The sequence below is a fragment of the Eubalaena glacialis genome, chromosome 5, assembly GCF_028564815.1.
Source record: "Eubalaena glacialis isolate mEubGla1 chromosome 5, mEubGla1.1.hap2.+ XY, whole genome shotgun sequence".
NCBI classification, from domain to species: Eukaryota; Metazoa; Chordata; class Mammalia; order Artiodactyla; family Balaenidae; genus Eubalaena; species Eubalaena glacialis.
In genome coordinates, this window is record NC_083720.1 from 57,272,516 (window position 1) to 57,289,931 (window position 17,416).

Sequence of the window (17,416 nt, forward strand, 5' to 3'; positions counted from 1 at the left end):
GCGACCTGCCGGGATTTTTCATTCTCGATCTGTTGACTGGCTCCCCCGCTGCCTGAGCGGAGTCGGAGTTGAGACTGGCTTGTTGCTAGCCCTAGCACCTCGTGCAGGAAGCGACTCACGTTTGCCTGGGCAGCCGGAGCAGAAGCTGGGTCTGGAGTGAGTGGCTGGAACGTGAATTGGACTCAACTCGAGTAGCAGCAAAGACGAGCGGGGTTGGCAGGCAGGGGAGGCTGCAGGCTCGCTCCCCGCTGCTTCCCGGCTCCACCGCCGGCCTGACGGACCGGTTCCGGCCCCATCCGACAGAGCGGGGACAGGAGCCCGGGATCCTCTGCCCGTTGCGGTGATGACTCTGCGGGGGCGGGGGGGTGGGGGCTCCGAGTCCGCAGCGCTCAGTGTCCCGTGAACTGTGAGTACTGCGACTGAACGGCGGCTGGCGAGCGGGCGATTAGCACCCATTGCATGAATTATGAAACAATAACTTTAGGAGGAAGCAGGAGGAAAAAAAAGAAGGATCTATCGCTGGTCCCCCCTGGCCGACTCTGGACGTTGCTCTTGCCCCCTCCCTTTTCTCCCTCTCGCTTCTTCCCTTCACAGAGAGGGGAGAGGACTGGGAGGAGGGCAGGCGACCGGCCCCGGAGGAGGGGGGCGCCTAGGGGGCCGTGATTAGAAGGAGCAGTAGCAGCAGCAGCAGGAGAAGATGCTGAGGATGCGGACCATGGGATGGGCGCGCGCCTGGTGCCTGGGCTGCTGTCTCCTCTTGCCGCTCTCGCTAAGCCTGGCGGCCGCCAAGCAACTCCTCCGGTACCGACTGGCCGAGGAGGGCCCAGCGGACGTCCGCATCGGCAACGTCGCCTCGGACTTGGGCATCGTGACCGGCTCCGGTGAGGTGACTTTCAGCCTCGAGTCGGGCTCGGAGTACCTGAAGATCGACAACCTCACCGGCGAGCTGAGTACCAGCGAGCGGCGCATCGACCGCGAGAAGCTACCCCAGTGTCAGATGATCTTCGACGAAAACGAGTGCTTCCTGGACTTCGAGGTGTCGGTGATCGGGCCCTCGCAGAGCTGGGTGGACCTGTTCGAGGGTCGGGTCATCGTGCTCGACATCAACGACAACACGCCCACCTTCCCGTCGCCCGTGCTCACGCTCACGGTGGAGGAGAACCGGCCAGTGGGCACTCTCTACCTGCTGCCCACTGCCACCGACCGTGATTTCGGCCGCAACGGCATCGAACGCTACGAGCTGCTCCAGGAGCCCGGAGGCGGCGGCGGCGGCGGCGGCGAGGGCCGGCGCGCCGGGCCTGCAGACAGCGTCCCCTACCCCGGGGGCGGCGGGAACGGCGCGAGCGGCGGCGGCCCGGGTGGTTCCAAGAGGCGGCTGGACGCGCCAGAGGGCGGCGGCGGGACCAGCACCGGCGGCCGCAGCAGCGTGTTCGAACTGCAGGTGGCCGACACCCCGGATGGCGAAAAGCAGCCGCAGCTGATCGTGAAGGGGGCGCTGGACCGCGAACAGCGAGACTCCTACGAGTTGACCCTGCGTGTGCGCGACGGTGGCGACCCGCCTCGCTCCTCCCAGGCCATCCTGCGGGTGCTCATCACAGACGTGAACGACAACAGTCCCCGCTTCGAGAAGAGTGTGTACGAGGCTGACCTGGCGGAGAACAGCGCCCCGGGGACTCCCATCCTGCAGCTGCGTGCCGCCGACCTGGACGTGGGGGTCAACGGGCAGATCGAGTACGTGTTCGGGGCGGCTACCGAGTCAGTGCGGCGCCTGCTGCGCCTCGACGAGACGTCCGGCTGGCTCAGTGTCCTGCACCGTATCGACCGCGAGGAAGTGAACCAGCTGCGCTTCACCGTCATGGCCCGCGATCGCGGGCAGCCCCCCAAGACCGACAAGGCCACGGTGGTCCTTAATATCAAGGACGAGAACGACAATGTGCCGTCCATTGAAATCCGCAAGATCGGGCGTATCCCACTAAAGGACGGGGTGGCCAACGTGGCCGAGGACGTTCTGGTCGACACCCCCATCGCCCTGGTACAGGTGTCTGACCGAGACCAAGGCGAGAACGGAGTGGTCACCTGCACCGTGGTGGGCGATGTGCCCTTTCAACTCAAGCCGGCCAGTGACACAGAGGGCGACCAGAACAAGAAGAAGTACTTTCTGCACACCTCGGCCCCTTTGGACTATGAGACCACCCGTGAGTTCAACGTGGTCATAGTGGCGGTGGACTCGGGCAGTCCCAGCCTCTCCAGCAACAACTCCCTGATTGTCAAGGTGGGAGACACAAACGACAACCCGCCCGTCTTCGGCCAGTCGGTGGTGGAGGTATACTTTCCCGAGAACAACATCCCCGGCGAGAGGGTAGCCACGGTGCTGGCGACAGACGCAGACAGCGGGAAGAACGCTGAAATCGCCTACTCGCTGGACTCTTCCGTGATGGGGATCTTTGCCATCGACCCCGATTCTGGGGACATCCTCGTCAATACGGTGCTGGACCGGGAGCAGACTGACAGGTATGAGTTTAAAGTTAACGCCAAAGACAAAGGCATCCCGGTGCTACAGGGCAGCACCACAGTGATTGTGCAGGTGGCTGACAAGAATGACAATGACCCTAAGTTTATGCAGGACGTCTTTACCTTTTATGTGAAAGAAAATTTGCAGCCCAACAGTCCCGTGGGAATGGTCACAGTGATGGATGCTGACAAGGGGCGCAATGCGGAGATGAGTCTGTACATAGAGGAGAACAGTAACATTTTTTCCATTGAAAATGACACGGGGACCATTTACTCCACAATGTCTTTTGACCGGGAACATCAGACCACATACACATTCAGAGTCAAGGCTGTGGATGGGGGAGATCCTCCCAGATCCGCAACAGCCACAGTCTCTCTCTTTGTGATGGATGAGAATGACAATGCCCCCACAGTTACCCTTCCCAGAAATGTTTCCTACACTTTACTGCCACCTTCAAGTAATGTCAGGACAGTAGTAGCTACGGTGTTGGCAAGAGACAGCGATGATGGCATCAATGCAGACCTTAACTACAGCATTGTGGGAGGGAATCCCTTCAAGCTGTTTGAGATTGATTCCACCAGTGGTGTGGTTTCCTTAGTGGGAAAACTCACCCAAAAGCATTATGGCTTGCACAGATTGGTGGTGCAAGTGAATGACAGTGGGCAGCCTTCCCAGTCTACCACGACTCTGGTGCATGTGTTTGTCAATGAAAGTGTTTCTAATGCAACTGTGATTGACTCCCAGATAGCCAGAAGTTTGCACACCCCACTCACCCAGGATATAGCCGGTGACCCAAGCTATGAAATAAGCAAACAGAGACTCAGTATTGTCATTGGGGTGGTTGCTGGAATTATGACGGTGATTCTAATCATCTTAATTGTAGTGATGGCAAGATATTGCCGGTCCAAAAATAAAAATGGCTATGAAGCCGGCAAAAAAGATCACGAAGACTTTTTTACACCCCAACAGCATGACAAATCTAAAAAGCCTAAAAAGGACAAGAGAAACAAAAAATCTAAGCAACCTCTCTACAGCAGCATTGTCACTGTAGAAGCTTCTAAACCAAATGGACAGAGGTATGATAGTGTCAATGAGAAGCTGTCAGACAGCCCAAGCATGGGCCGATACCGATCAGTTAACGGTGGGCCTGGCAGTCCTGACCTGGCCAGGCATTACAAATCTAGTTCCCCATTGCCTACTGTCCAGCTTCACCCCCAATCACCAACTGCAGGAAAAAAACACCAGGCCGTACAAGATCTACCACCAGCTAACACATTTGTGGGAGCAGGAGACAACATTTCAATTGGATCGGATCACTGCTCTGAGTACAGCTGTCAAACCAATAACAAGTACAGCAAACAGGTAAGATGCATCCCAAATATATTTAAATATCTGAGACAGAGCATCTTCTGCAAAGTTTTGTCTTCTCTCTTAAAGCTACTAGTTAAAATTTTAATAGCAGGAATTTAGTGTTGTTGTAGTTCATACACCATTTATTTAGTAGAGGCCATGTACAAAAGGTACACCACTGTATTTTGCACGTTATACCAGACTTTACTAAGTTACTAAAGAACACACTGTAGGCAGTGTTTTACACTTCTCTTAGTACTTGACAATCCTAATTCATTCTACATTCTCTGTTTCCAGATAAACATGTAAGTATTGTTTGGATGGCTAGTTTTAAACTGAAATTATTTTCTTTTGTGCTACTAAGTGGATAATTGTATCCAAAGACAAAATTTCTAAAGTTACTTCTGCTGTCTATGCAAATTGGACACTAAAAAAGTTTTAGCTACGTTATACACTATGCAGAATTTTACAGATAAGCAGATGCTGATTTATGCAAATGAAGTACTAAGTCTGAGATATTGAAAAACTGACTACTTTGACAAAATGCTGACTTACAATATTTAATGATATTCAGATACCATGCAAAACTACATTTTTATTATTTAAGTATCTATACAATTAGGCTTCTATGAGGATATGCAGTCGGCCTTTATATTATTTGTATTTGGCAATAAAAGTTCATAAGCAAAAATAAATTACATGAACCATTTATTATTTAAGCCAAGCAACAAAAATGTTCATGTTTGATGCAGTGTGTGCAAGAATATTTTGATATGCATTGTGATATACTGAGACTATAAAGGTTTTATGGAATATTTGACACAGTTATTATTCAGTGAAATGTGGCAAGAGTAAAAAAAAAAAGTGTATTCTGAGGTGAACTTCAAAAAATATAAAATTTATTTTTGAAAGTTTTGCTCATGTAATATATATGTGTGTGTGTGTATAACTCACAAAGTTTACTTTTCACGCCCATCAAAGTTTGACACACAACAAATAAAACCTTTTGGAAAATTCTGTGTCTAAAGCTGTAGCAACTCTGCTAATAAAACGTCACATATTTCTTACCACCAGAACGTCTCAAGAAACACATTTATGTCTGTCAATTAATATCCAATAATAGTTTTTCTATTAAATATGTTTTGCATGTGGAATGTGAGATCTTAGAATAATTAAGGCAAAGAAAAGAGATATTTTATAGCCTCATTGAAGATGTTATTGATGGGCTAAGTAAAGATATTATAGAAAAGAGATAAATATTTATTTCTTATTGTCATAATTTAAAATAATCAACTTTCTAAAGAAATGTCTTTGATATATAGTAGTTTACTGTAGGTATTTGGATAAGGAGAAAGGTAACATGCTTTTATATCCAGTTATCAAAGCAATCCAAGAAAACACAGGTTTGAACTACACTGAATTAAATGACTTTCAAAAAGATGTCTTTTCATGCACGTGAGCCTGAGTTATTTCTTTTAAACTGAAATATAGCAAGTGGAGAGTATATCTGTTGTTGTGTTATTGCTTTACCTGGAACTAGTAGAAGATTTTTGTTTTGTTCTTGGTGCTTTTATCTGTTTTGTAAACAAGGACGATTCCAGTTAAAAATAACGGCACTTTTATAACGTTAGTTATAATAACACCCACAAATAAAGATCTGTAGAAATTTATTTAGAAAATGGTAATGTGTTATGCAAAAGCATGTGAAGAGATTTTTCTGCAGAAAACTTACTTCTCCACTGTCATCTTAATAGGACTTTTTGTCCTGTGGCATTCTAAATTATGTAATCTTAAACTTTTGAGTAGACATATCAAGTGGCAGATTTATTGATACTTTATGCAACCACTTCCTATGTTCTATGCTGTCATTAAGCTTTATTTAGCTCATCAAATGGGGTTAGCTCTATATGCTTGAATATTTAAAACAGCCAATATCAAGACTGTTGTGGCATCCTGTTTAAAAGGCAAAGTGATATGCTTATAAATAAACTAATGTATGGTGTTAGTCTCTTAACTCAGCAAAGACGTCCATATACCAGAAGAGAAAAACTACAAAGCCATTGAAATAAACCATGCACTTTGCTAAAAGTGACTTTGGAAAACTTCTGTGTTGTTAGGCATTCAAAAGATGAGTAAAGTTTTAACCACAATAAATAGCTGACCTAAAATGAAAGAAAGGCAAATGAAATACACTCCCCTTAATGTAATTAGTAATAGTAATTGATATGCTTCATCTCCTCAATATTGCTGTCAGGAGACAAGGGATCCATTTACAAAGTTACATTCTGTTTAGACATCTCACATAATAAACAGGATCTTTTTTGTTCTCATTTTTGTTTGTAATGTAGATAGATGATTTTCTATATTTATTTTTAAAAGATATTACGTTTAGTTTTTAAACATTGCCAAAATGTATTTTCCTTGATTAAAACTGAAAAATAAAATAAAAAAAAGGATACAGCATTTTCTTATAATTTCTCCCTTTTAATGCCAAATTTATCTAAAGAAAATCTTGAGGGTTGCTGTCTTTTAATTTCTTACAGTAGGGATTAATTAAAAATATGAGATTTTATCTGACATAAAGCGTTTTTTTATTTATATTGTTCCTGAATTTCTTATCATAGTTCTTTACTTGTGATATAATGGAAATGATGTCTATTACAGTGTTCTTATCTTCATGAGAATTGGTATGAAGTGTTGCTCCTAAGTCCTCTTAATGGTTACATTATAATGAGTTAAACAGCTTTGTAGAAATAAAAGTTTGTAAATAATGCCCCCCTCCCCTTCTTTTTGTTTTGTTTTCATAGGCTCTAGAGACATTCAAATCAATCTTCTATAGTTATTCTTGGACAGAATCTAGGAGATAATGTGTTGCAGAGGTGCCGGAATTATTTCTGAAATTCACACATTAGGAAAACTGATTATGTAGCGCAGGTTTTCATAGTTCATACCTTTGCAATTCAAACAAAAGCCCTTGTTCTCAACAAAATAATCTGTCTAGTTGAGAAGAATGGGGATCATTGACAGCATTAAGTGTACACCATTCCATTTCATTCTTCCTTTACTTGGTAAACCTGGTCTTGGTGGCTGTTAAAGTTTTGTGAACTGGAAGTTTAGCTGTGCTTTTGACTTGTGAAATGAAGGCAGAATCATTCTATTTTTCTATTTATTTTACTATGTGTTAAGTATTTTTCAATATTCTTAAAAATAGTATAATTCCAAAAGATTAATAGGCAATATAAAAGTATAGTTCCCACTTTGCATATTATTTTCAAGTTCTTTTTTTTTTTTAATTATTATTTATTTATTTATTATTATTATTTTTTTTTGGCTGTGTTGTGTCTTCGTTTCTGTGCGAGGGCTTCCTCTAGTTGCGGCAAGCGGGGACCACTCTTCATCGCCGTGCGCGGACCTCTCACTATCGTGGCCTCTCCTGTTGCGGAGCACAGGCTCCAGACACGCAGGCTCAGTAGTTATGGCTCACGGGCCTAGTTGCTCCGCGGCATGTGGGATCTTCCCAGACCAGGGCTCGAACCCGTGTCCCCCGCATTAGCAGGCAGATTCTCAACCACTGCGCCACCAGGGAAGCCCTCAAGTTCTTTTGAGCTTATCCTTGCCATGATATTATTTAGATAATGAACTGGCAAGTAAGAATTTCATTTTATTTAGTAAATGGAAAGTAAGGTACTTTATTTCTGCAAGCATATAGAGGATACAGCTTGAATAAACATTAATTTAAAAAGCCATTTGTAGCTGATACTGAAATACTCAAGAAAAATTCATATTAACTCCAGTGACAGTTTCTCTTGCCTAAGGAACTTATGAATGTCATCTGAATAAAGTTCCCTTTAATTGATCAAACTGTGTTCAGTCTATTCATTGTATACTTAGTAAAATTATGGCAGAAATTATTTTTTTAAATTACTTCCATTTGGAAACAAATAATGACTTGCCATCATCTATTAGAGTTCTAAGCACTGAATAAAACTGAATATCAATTTATTTGTGAATATATATTACACCATATGTATTATAGTGGAAATGCCAACCACAGCTTCCAGCTTTAATTCTATAAAAATAACTTCTACAATATGATTCTCCTGTCTATGCCCAAGGACACTTTCAAGAGGCACAATGAATCTGCATATGTTGGGATTTTTGTTACATACGACCTGAAATCATAGGCAAGAGACTAATAACTGATGAAAGTTAGGCTGTGTCTTTAGTCAGGAGGTATCTACTAAAGCAACAATACTTGGCTTTCTGGATGTCTGTGAAACAAGGAAAGGGTCATCCACTGATTTGTTCTCTAATGAATATACAAATTTTTATTGAAGTCCAGGTATGACCATTTGAATCTTATCCCAAACTTCTAAGTCAATTACTGACTTTGACATAAGACCACAAAGTCAATTTAAGTCAGGATTCTAAGTAAATCATGCAGCTGGACAACTATAGCAAAATCATTCTTTCTTGTTATCTTTTATCTTTGAGTAACATATCTTTTATGCCGAAAAGCATGCACGTGTGGTAAATATATATCATAATCTCTCTCTCTCACACATACATCACAGATGCTTTCATATAAACCAACTATGTTGCCATTAGGCTTTTATTTCCTGTGATATTCATACATTGATACGTAGGAAACATTTGAACTTAAACACATATAGTGGGAGGGAGGGAGATGCAAGAGGGAAGAGATATGGCAACATATGTATATGTGTAACTGATTCACTTTGTTGTAAAGCAGAAGCTAGCACACCATTGTAAAGCAATTATACTTCAATAAAGATGTTTAAAAAAAAAAAAAAAAAAAACACACATATAAAACTGACATAATATATGTCATAATCAATTGCTTTATATTTGTATCTAAAATTACTAGAGTTATCACATTTTAGAATTAAAAGATATCAACCAAACCAACCCCCTTATCTTGTAGAAGAAACTGAGGCCTAGTATGAAAGTTAATTTGATTGATATCGTTAAGATTATCAGGGATACAGTGTGAACTAGAGTCCAAGTCATGGAGTGCAATGTTCTTTTTTTTTTTTTTATCATGCTACCTGTAGGAAAAAAATTGAATTTCTCTCTTTCTCTGTATATATTTCAATAGTGACAGAAATCTCTTGAGGTTTAGTTATGTGTGTATAACTATATATTTGGCTATTAAAATGGATATTTTTTACAATAGTATATAATTCTGCTTTAGGCTCTAGTTTATATCTGTAAAATTATCATGGAAATTATAATCCAAATTTGATAGATTAAAAGAAATTCATAGTTATTTCCCTCTTTTGTAAGATAGCAAATGATGATGGACATTAAAGTAACTTAACATGGTTTAGAACATATATTCAACAAGTTGAGAGAATTTTTCATTTTAGCAGAACAATGACAGTAGATATAAGCTTCTACCTAGCATTTAGTATATCCTCAGTAAAAACATATTTGTAATGGAAATGAATAAAGCTTTCTATACATTATGTGTGAAACTTTCTATGCATTCTAATTGGGATAATCTTTTACCTTTTCCATCAATAGTGATGATTCCTTTGGCTCTATGCTCATTTGCATTTTGCCAACTTTGTGGATGCACTTTACTTTATTACCGTCCTTAACACACAGTTCTGAACTAATTTTTCCTCTAAATTTTTTTTCTAGAAAATTTATAGAAGAAGGTGACATTTTGCTATTTTTCAATTGAATTGCTTCCTTGTTAGGCAGTTAACCAGTATAGCATTTTAGATTCTAAATTTACCTGTTGATAAAATATAAAAGATTGAATTTATTAATTTCAAAAATAAAATGTGAACTATTTTTAAAACTAACTATAATATAACAAAACCATTGCTTCACCATAGCCCCCAATGCTTTCAGACATTTTAACATCATTTCTTTTCCTAACAGAGGATGGTAGTGGAGGTTATGTAGAAAATTTAGTATAATAATTGTTCAGAGCTTTATGTTTAAATTGTATATAACCAATTTCTAGGCTGTAGCAAGGCTATATATCCATTTGTTTACTATGACTCTATAGAAATAGCAGAATCTGTATATATGTGTGTGTGTGTGTGTGTGTGTGTGTGTGTGTGTGTGTGTATATCTTGAGTCAGCTTTGCTTTTCTTTCTTATTTATTTTAAAAGCCCTTGGAATCTTTTCTAAAGCAGGGACCATGTTTCGGAACATTACACAGTGCTTTATTTAGCATTAGTGTTGTGGGAGAAATCACATTCCAAGAAGAACTGAGCTGAAACCACTAAAACTAATCTTAATTATCACTTCTGGTGAATTAATGTTTTAAAGGCAGAATAAAGGTTTATTTTCTGGAATTTAGTGATGAACTAAATTCCAGATTATTGAACTCTAATGCTGTGTACAAACAAACAAAAAAAACTATTAAAGCTTCCAAGTAGGATTCATCTGACAAGTTAACTTTTTTTCCCCTTGAACATACTTATTATTTACAAACCCATAATTTGCAAATAAAAATTCCTCTGCTCCAAAACCTCCATCACAGCATTCCAATTGGGCATAAGCCATTGGGGAAATTTCTTCATAGCGTTTTTTTTTTTTTTTGACCTGCATAAATCTTTATTTTCCTTCTTTCAGATGCGTCTGCATCCATACATTACTGTGTTTGGCTGAATTCCACTCTAATATGATGCTCCATTATGCACCATACTCTGATGACCTTGCTACTTCGCAACCTGCTGGAGCCTGCCCTTGGCCGTGGGGTGTCAGCCAATCACTGCTTGTTCCACTTGTTGTGCATCTGATTTTCAAGGTTTTTTGTTTTGTTTTGTTTTGTTTTTTTCTCATTTAAGGAAAAATAGTATTGAAATAAACATATAAAAGTAACAGTATTAATAAAGAAATGTGCTACTAATGGATGTCTAAGTCACCAGGAATTCCTTTCTCAGAGTGGTGGTTAGCAGAACTTAACAGTGAAGTCTTTTTAAAAAAAAACCCAAAAGCGTATTTCAACGATGATTTTAAGACGCTGGCTTTGTGTAAACCAAGGAAAATCAAGTCTATGAAGTCTTTGTCTATAATACATTAAAAAATGACTTTGAATAAAATCCTAAATTGATCAATAGTTTTAAAGTGTTGCGTGATCAAAGCCTTTTCCAGATCAGGGAGATAGGTCTGTCAGAGTGAAGGATGGTGTCTCCTTTGCATTGTGTGGGTGTATTTCTAAATGCCACTGTGCGTGTTTGCTCCCACACATGTGTATACAAAGACTTGGAGCAATATTTATAAAAAATATTGTCTGTAAGACAAACTTGAGAGATTTATTTTGTGTTTACCACAGGCACTGCCAATGGACTGGTTTTTCCTTAATCTTGAAATACTGACCAAAATATCTGTAGAATTTTTAAGATTTGTGTTGCTGTTGTTATTAAATTCCTTAAGAAAATTTAGAACCTTTAAGTTAGATTCACTGAAGTCACTGTGGTCACATTCAGAAGGAATATGTGGCTACCTATTTTTGTGGACTACATTTATCTGAAGGCTATTCTATTTGATGTCAGATAACATAAGTTCAAGCAGCTTCTGAGAATTCAGCACGTTATATATTTTTGAGAAAGCAAGTAGCCGAATTTTAGTTGTAGAAATAGTGATTTGCTAGGTAAGTCAAGAATTCTCTGTATGGTCCCTCTAACTCTCTCTGTTTATATTTTTATGTCTCTATTTGTTATGTTATATGTGTTTATGTGCTTAAAAATAAGTGTTCCATATGTAAACTTTGATAATTTTATATTTATCATATCATCTGCCTTATTAAAGTTTTCCCCAAGTTTTGAAAGACTAAGAATTCAATATTCTTGAGAATTTTTCGGTGAATTATTGTCAATATAAAAACCCTTTATGAAATATACATAAATACTGGAACAACATTAAAATGTGGAGTGATAGGAAATGCACGCTAACCCATGTAAATCACCAGTGCATGTATTTCAGGCTTTTTATTTTATTAGCTGTTTATTTAATTTTGCAAAATAGAAATTTTCAGAAACATCATTGAGAATATAGTGAAATTCCTGAATAAAACTTAATTTTCATCAACCTCTCATTTTGTTTCGAGGACCAGTGTAAGAAACGGGTGAAAAAACTTCTTTCCACTTTTGGCTTCTAGGAAATATTATGTTTTCTCATCCCAAGTAGTAAACTTCCTTAGATATATACTTAAACTAAATCCTGTAACAAGTCACATCAACTCAGAACAAATTACAGACCAAAAGACCAAAAAAAGAAGTCCAGAATTTGGGGATAAATTAATCTGTAAATACCCCACATGGAGGGAGTATTTATGAATACCTTCACAAGGACCATTCTAAGGCAGAATTTTGCAAACTTGGGTTGCAACACACTATTGGGACATGAATCAATCTGTGAGTTTCTACCACAATTCGAAAGATAAGAAATAAAGCAGAAAAATTTCAAGTACGCCATTCAAGTAGTAAGAGTAAATATTGTCCTGTGCAATCTTTATTTCAGTTGTGTTTGTATGCATGTGTGTCTTCCTGCTTTTGGTTGCTATGTAAAAAATTTGTCTTATTGTGGAAGCAGTTGAAAAGGATTGAGAACCATCACTCTAGATTGTTCGGGGTAGGGAACAGTGGCTATTTTACTGTTATGATTAGAAAAACATAATAAATCAAAACAAAAAAAATTACTAACACTCCCAAGGATTTTAGTGTGCTTTTTAGCTGAATCAAAATAATCAACAGCAACAAGCTTTTGAGAAGTCTGTTGTCATTCCTCTGTTTGTTTTTAAATCTTTGAGCATTTCGCCACTGGTTCCTATCCCTGCACAGACTTCCAGATTTCTCTCTGCTCCAACCCCTTGCTCCTAAATGTCATCCTCCTCCTCAGGTCTCCTTTTCAGTTACTAGAATTTACCATTTAGGGAGGTGTCTGTGGACAGTTGGAGATAAACTCAGAGCAACCCACCCACCTTATATATTTTAGCATTTGGACATTTTATTTAAAACAACAAGACAATACTTCCTTCTCCATTACAAAATCTAAAGAGGAATAAGAGAATGTTAGAGACTGGCTTAAATAAAGTTTTTTTCTTTTAACACAATTAATATAAGCTGGTACTGGGTATGCAAAGAAAAATAAGATAGAGTCTTTGTCCTCATGCAATTAATATATTATAAAGAAGATTACAGAGCAGAAAAATGATAGATTATATTTGCATTATGCTTCTTAAGTGTCAAAGCATTGAATGCATGTTTGCTCCTCAGAGTAATCTGTGAAAAAAAGCACCATTATTATTTCTGAGGTGAGCAAACTAGAGTAATGAACAGCTTTTTCAGCACTCTGATGGAACTAGCTAAGAACTTTATCAAGTCTTTGAAGAAATAGCCAGTCAGAATTCAAAAGTACTGAAAGCATTTGAGGAAGGTGGTGAAATTTGTGCTTTTGAATACACTATATTTTTAGACTTACCTAGGTAAATTCTTCCCAAAAGAATTAGAAAAGGCCCAGCTTTTCAAACATTTTCCAGTCACAAACTACACTTTATACTACCAAAAAAAAAAAAAAAAAAAGTGTTGTGGGTATAATTTGGAGATCTAATTAATTACCCTACTTTGTAAACAACAACCCCATATGTGGTTAAAAACAAACAAACAAACCTCAAGAATTAGGTAAATCACTCTAATCTTAATTAATTTTTGAGCCTATCTCTAGAAAAACGACTGAGATCCTTCAGAAGTAATCCCACAGTTTGAAATAGCTCTCTGGGAATAACTTCTATCTGTAACTTTGCAAAACACTTTTCTTGGATGTGTGTGACTTTTTTTTATCCATTTATTTTATAGAGAATAGATTGATTTGCGATATCTTTTATACACCATGCAAGGCTTTGTAATTAAAATGATGGCTAAAATAAGGCCCTTATCCTCTGTGCAAAAATAATATACATAAAGCAAGAGATACATGAGGCTCAGAGAGACTGCCCGCAAGTTTGTCTTGTCCGTCGTGGCATTCCCAGTGCCTACTAGAGTTCTCAGCATATAGGAGGTACCCCCAAAATACTTGTGGAACAAATGAATGAACAAAGGGCCTGGGCTTTATTGCTAGGTAGACTGAAAATCCATCCACATGGGATCACCAGACTGTGGTATGGCCCTTCTTTATTGGACTCTAAGAACATCCTAGTTGTTATTTTCTTTCCCTGCTGGGTGGGTGTCTCCATGATAGAAGACTACCTGCTAGGTTGGCTAGAGTCCCTGCCTTCTCTGTAGGAGGTATGACTTGTTTCTGTACCAAATGACTAATTCTCTGATTTCCCCTCCTCGCTTCTTCTTGGTGGTGTTATAAACACCAAACCCTTAAAAAAGATAAAACAAAACTAAAGCAAACATGTGAGGGAGGCACTGGTCACACAACAGACTTCTGATATATTTAGAGGGGCTGTGCAGAAGTGTGCAGACACATAGGTTTTTAAGATTTTTCTGGAGTTCCTCATCTGCAAGGAAAAATGGACACACGCACACCCAAACGCATGCATGGGTCTCTGTATTCGTCAATTTATATAGTCCTGCAGGTATTATTCAATCACTGTACCAACCTATGCTCACTGATAATGGATCTTTTTTTCCCCATTTTCATTCTGACTGCCCCTGAGGAGAAGTCATTTTTAAAGATGAGAGTCTAGCATATCTGTAAAGAGAAACGTGTACTTGGTGTACTCAGGAAAGAGGTCTAGAAGAAAGAATAGGCCCTTACTGGGGAGTGACGGGCAGTGAGGTTGAAGCTGAGAAATGTCTTGCAAATTAAAAGCACTCCTTAGAAGTCCAGAGATTCTAAGAGGCACCTCTTGTAAATTGCAAATGACCTCTGAAGGAGTTGGTTCAGTCTTGGGCACACCTGGGTGTAAATTGCTGTAAGCAGATAACTAGGTCAGCACCTCACAAAGATCAATAGTTCTTAAGAAATGGGGATTTTGATTAGAGCCATGAGGAAGAATGAACAGCCTTCAGTAGTTTAGAAGACTGAGATCTCTGTTAAGGCACCAAGTGTCTTGAACTCCAGCTGGGAGTCAGGAGGTAAGGTGAGATTATAGCAGAAAAGGGTATTCAGTCCCGACAAAAGCAAATGTATGTGGCCTTGATTTTGGCCCAGGGCCCTGGTGACCAGAAGGATGACACTAAGTGTCAAGGCTTGATATGATTGCAAGACTGGTGTTAAAAAGTCGTAAACATTTACTTGCTCCCATTTCTACTAGTTGTTTTGCTTTGGTTTGGTTTTTGTTTTCAGCCTAGAGTATCAGGTCCAAGTGCTCTGTCTTCATTCATTTTCTACCCCTGTACTTTTGGGAGAAAGAGAAAAACAAAGAAGGAGAAAAGAAAGGGGAAAAAAAAGTACAACCACTGCATGGCAATAGACTCACCTTCTCCCTACTATTATTATTAGATTACTGTAATCAAGATGCTTGCCATATTATTGCCATGTAGCTGTTTCTTATCCTAACTTAATTCCATTCTCAGAAATTGAGTTCTAATAGGTCTGTACTATATTCCCAGAAACCTGAATTTTTAACACTTCCCCCTTTTCAATTCTGATTGCAGAGGGTAGGTAAGACTACAAAACGTGAGGTTTAGAGCCCCTGAAATTCCTAACTTCTGCTTACTGGTTTGCTTTTTGACAGCCTCCGGCAAAATAGAAAACTGAAGCCTAGTAAGGTGATAGGAAAATCTGCCTTCTTGCCCTGGCTTTCTCACTAACTGGCCAGTGCGCCCTATGTAAGTCCTTTCAAGTCCTGAAGCCGCTCAAACTCATCTTGTGTCATTTTACATAATAACCCCTGCTCTGATTACATGGCAGGGTTTATGAGGGTCACATAAAACGTTTGGGACGTGTAAAACGCCACGGAAACTTAAGATAGTACTTCTCCTTATCCATGAATTTCTCTAAGCCCTTCTTAAAGTGTATTTATGGTACACTTTTGGGGTATTTTCACTATCCATTATTTTTAAAAGTTTTTTGGTTTCAGTCTCTCAGTGGTTTTTGTTTGTTTTGTCACAATCACTTGTTTGAAGCCTCTGATGTTCTCTTATCCTGGTTAATTTCTTCCAAGTTATGCTGATCCCCGATCAAGGTGCAACTAGGGTGTGTGCTGTCCTTAGAGCAATAGCCACTGAGTTTTGTCTGAAGTCATTTCAGAGCCTATGACATCTCGATGGGAAAAAGGAGAAGAAATAGCTTATTGCTGTAAAGCAAGTAGTTTAGGAAAGGCTTAAAATAGTTTGTATCCATTTTGATACTTTAAAAAATTCACTACTTTTTAACAGTCCTTTCCTCTTCCATGCAATATTTCCTAGGAGTTTTTCTTTCACTTCTCATGTCCAGCCTCTAACGTTAAGCGCGATCATTTATGGAGCTTTAATTCTGTGCCAATCACTCTGCAACGACGTGTACCACATTATAACATTGACTCCTCCTAACAATTCCAGGAGGCAGGTTCTATTATTTTTTCCATGTGACACATGTAACTGGGGAATAAAATCAAACACAACCTCTTAGGTCCCATCCTCTCTACGTAAAACAGGGGCCTTCAGCTACCTGCAGTCAACTCTTCTCTGACATGGTTCTCTCTCCAAATCTGAGAATTATTACTGATATAGTAGTCTTGATAGATTTGAATTTGCTTATATATATATCAGTATTTAGGCTTTTATGTGCATTTCGTTCTAGTCCACAATATTTGCGATGTATCCTCAGCAAAAAGGGCTGTCATAACAAAATACCATGGACCATGTGCCTTAAACCATAGAAATTTCTTTTTCACAGTTCTAGTGGCTAGAAATCCCAGATCAAGGTGCCAGCACAGTCACAGAGAGAGAGCTCTTGTGTTCCTTTCCCTTCTTCTAACGACACCAGTTCTATCAGATTAGGGCCTTACCCTTCTGATATAATTTAACCATAATTAGCCCCATAAAGATCCTAATTCCAAGTAAATCACATTGGACGTCAGGGCTTCAGCATATGAATTTTGGGGAGACACAAGTCACTCCATAACAGATTCTGTTCTTGGTCCGAGCAGAACACATTGGAATAGACCATTGTTTCTTCATGAGCTTGTCATTCACCACAGTCTGTATATTCATAGGAAGGAAGGTATGCTTTCCATTTTAAAAGAACCTTTTCCCTTTTCAGATTGGCTCCAAAAGGCAGCCCTTTAGATGTGTTCTTGGCACCGATGAAAAATTGGTACAGTTGCTATAGCTTTTGTGAAAAAATATGAATCTATAACATGTATGCATGTGCATAAAATTTGAAGTTCATTGTTTAGCTTATTATATCTAACTTTTTATGCATATCTTTGAATGTTTTTTGCAATTTTCAGTTTTCACAGGGATTTGTGATATTAAATAACATCTTGGTTATTTTAATTTTGCCAACCAGCATAAGTGCATGTAGGTATATTAATTAATGTAAAATCAATATTCGTATAAAATAGTCCAAAACTTGTTCCACAAATGTAACAGTGGTCTTTTAAAATGATGATGTTAATATTTAGTCTTAAATGT

At 39.4% G+C, this 17,416-nt stretch overlaps 1 protein-coding gene across 3 annotated transcripts in view; it reads left to right on the forward strand.

The window, feature by feature from the left end:
* Positions 1 to 296: 296 nt before the first annotated feature.
* PCDH7 (protocadherin 7) overlaps positions 297 to 17,416 on the forward strand; it is a 404,366-nt gene continuing 387,246 nt past the window's right edge. For 2 of the 3 annotated variants that reach the window (XM_061191303.1, XM_061191304.1), the window contains exon 1: positions 297 to 3,874. In XM_061191303.1, the coding sequence (XP_061047286.1) occupies positions 698 to 3,874 (3,177 nt within the window). In that variant the 5' untranslated portion in view covers positions 297 to 697. Of the gene's footprint in view, positions 3,875 to 10,478; positions 10,724 to 17,416 lie in introns of those variants that run through there. The other variant, XM_061191305.1, reaches the window with a different exon arrangement.